Source organism: Rosa chinensis, chromosome 6, assembly GCF_002994745.2.
Source record: "Rosa chinensis cultivar Old Blush chromosome 6, RchiOBHm-V2, whole genome shotgun sequence".
NCBI lineage: Eukaryota > Viridiplantae > Streptophyta > Magnoliopsida > Rosales > Rosaceae > Rosa > Rosa chinensis.
The window spans coordinates 405,351-407,752 of record NC_037093.1 but is presented as its reverse complement, the minus strand read 5'-3'; the positions used below and the strand labels follow the sequence as shown (position 1 = coordinate 407,752).

Genomic DNA, 2,402 nt, shown 5'->3' with positions numbered 1-2,402 from the left:
ATTAATCCCAGACATTTTATGGGAATTAGTTCTTCCTTTTCTAAAATACTCAGCATTTAAAGCAAATTCCCAATTCCAAAAACGACCCCGCTCTCTCGTACGTGGAAAACGAAGATATTTAGGATAAAAGAAGGGGAAAAGTCGAAAAGGGACAAGCGATGGACTATTCGTATTCTATCCCAAATCCGAATCCAACCGCAAATAAAAACCCGAGAAAATAAAAAATATCCCCAGCCGTCGGATCCCTGATTTGGGCTAAAAAAAAACCTAGGGGGACCCTCCCCCTGGGGCTGACGTGGCACCCAGACCCTTTCAAAGATTTTGATGTGTGTATAAGTAGCTGTCAATCCCTCAAAGGCAAATAACCACACTGTGCTAGAAAGAGAGAGAGAGAGAGAGATTAGAAATTGGTGTGGGTCGTCTTCTTCACTTTCTAGGGTTTCTAGGGTTTTCAGATTTAAGTGTGAGGATGAGTGATAGGTTGACCGGAACGGTGAAGTGGTTCAATGACCAGAAGGGGTTCGGCTTCATCACCCCGGCGGACGGCGGCGAGGATCTCTTCGTCCACCAGTCCTCGATCCGAACCGAAGGCTTCCGGACTCTCGGCGACGGCGAGTCCGTCGAGTTCCAGATCGAGACCGACAACGACGGCCGGACCAAGGCAGTTGATGTGACCGGGCCGGAGGAGGGTCCCGTTCAGGGGAGAGGATCCGGAGGCGGCGGCCGTGGCGGTGGAGGCCGTGGCGGCGGGAGAGGTGGCCGTGGAGGCGGGAGCTACGGCGGTGGTGGTGGCTATGGGGGTGGGGGAGGCTATGGAGGCGGTGGCGGTGGATATGGAGGCGGTGGAGGTGGGAACTGTTTTAAGTGTGGTGAGGCTGGGCACATGGCGAGGGACTGCTCGGAGGGAGGTGGTAGCTATGGAGGCGGCGGCCGAGGTGGAGGCGGTTACGGCGGCGGAGGCGGTGGGAGGTACTCGGGAGGCGGAGGCGGCGGCGCTGGTGCTTCCAACGGCTGCTATCAGTGTGGCGAAACTGGTCATTTCGCAAGGGAGTGCCCTAACAGAGGCTGATGATGATGAATCTGTCTGTTTGGGTAATTTGGTCATTTTCGATTTTAGTCCTTTTCTCATCTCTGGTTGTGTCGTTTTAGGGTCCGGGGTTCATGAATGTTGACTCCTTTTCAAGTATGGGTCTGCCCTACACCTAGTGTGTGGGTTGCTTTTGTGGGTCAGCATCTTTTGTTGCAAGAAGAAAAATGGTTATGAATTTGAGTCAGGTTGATGTATTATCTTTTCGTGTTTAAGTCGGTGATATTTAGGTCGGTATTTGGTACTTTCGGGCAGAATGTGGATTATGTTTTGTGGTTTGATGGATGATTTCATACACAGTAATATACTCTGCTCTTGGTTAAATGGTATTGTTGCTCGAAATTATGTAGTCTTGATGCCTCTGATATAATCATGGATGCTTTTGTTCTTCCTACATGTGATTCTGATAGTTGAAGGCTACTTTTAGATGGGAATGATCCTTTGCTTTATAGACTGATTACTGCAGAATTGACCATAATAATGCACCTCGCCTTACGATTTTAGTAACCCTACCGTTTTAAGTTTGTTCTCTTTTTGTGATGGTCCATTCCTTTCGTGCCTTTTTTCACACTTTTGGTATGGTTGGCCAGGTTGGTTCACTACTTTAGCTCTTCTATAATTGACCTGGTAGTTGGCTGAATTGATTTCCCCACAATACAACCAACCAAACCAATGTCTTAACCACTGAATTGGCTATTCTTTTGGATACCTTCGAACTGGAAAAACAGTACAGTACCCACAAAAACCCTAATAATGCCCTATTGTTCTTTTTTGTTGATGACACTCAAAATCGTTCTTGGTTGCAGAAATTTTTTTCTTTCATAGTTGGCTTCGTGTTTCTCGTGTGACAAGTCGTTGAACGAGGTCAATGGATTATGTGGTTTGTTGTAGGACTATGCTAGTGTCAAAAAGCGTTTGTAGTCTTTACTTCCTGGGTTTCCTCTGATGGCATTCGAATCAGAGAAAGGTTGTCAAACTGACACAGTTCTGATTGTGATGTAGTATGATGACAGTTTTTTGACCTTTGAATCTGACCGGTAACAGGTCATATGGACCGTGGCCGCTGTACAGTTTTTATTGCTGGGCTGGGCTTTAGTTATGTGGGTACAGACTAGCGATTACATACCCATAAAAAGGGAAAGCCTGTGTTAGATGGAATGTGGAGAAATTTATTGTTTCGGTTCTCCCATTCATAGTTCCCTGTTACCTCATTGACACCCGTCAATGAAAGTGTAACTACTACCAGTGATATAATCTTCGATGTGAGTCTGATTTCACTGACCTCCATATTCATTCCGCCATTAATTGATCCCTT

The 2,402-nt window shown here is 46.6% G+C and overlaps 1 protein-coding gene across 1 annotated transcript; it reads left to right on the top strand.

Annotated features, from left to right (window-relative positions):
- The first annotated feature begins 352 nt into the window (after positions 1 to 352).
- On the top strand, positions 353 to 1,429 carry LOC112174096 (glycine-rich protein 2). Its single transcript, XM_024311796.2, has one exon. It carries the CDS (start codon positions 470 to 472, stop codon positions 1,067 to 1,069), a length of 600 nt encoding a protein of 199 aa, XP_024167564.1. The 5' UTR covers positions 353 to 469; the 3' UTR covers positions 1,070 to 1,429.
- The last annotated feature ends 973 nt before the right edge of the window (positions 1,430 to 2,402 follow it).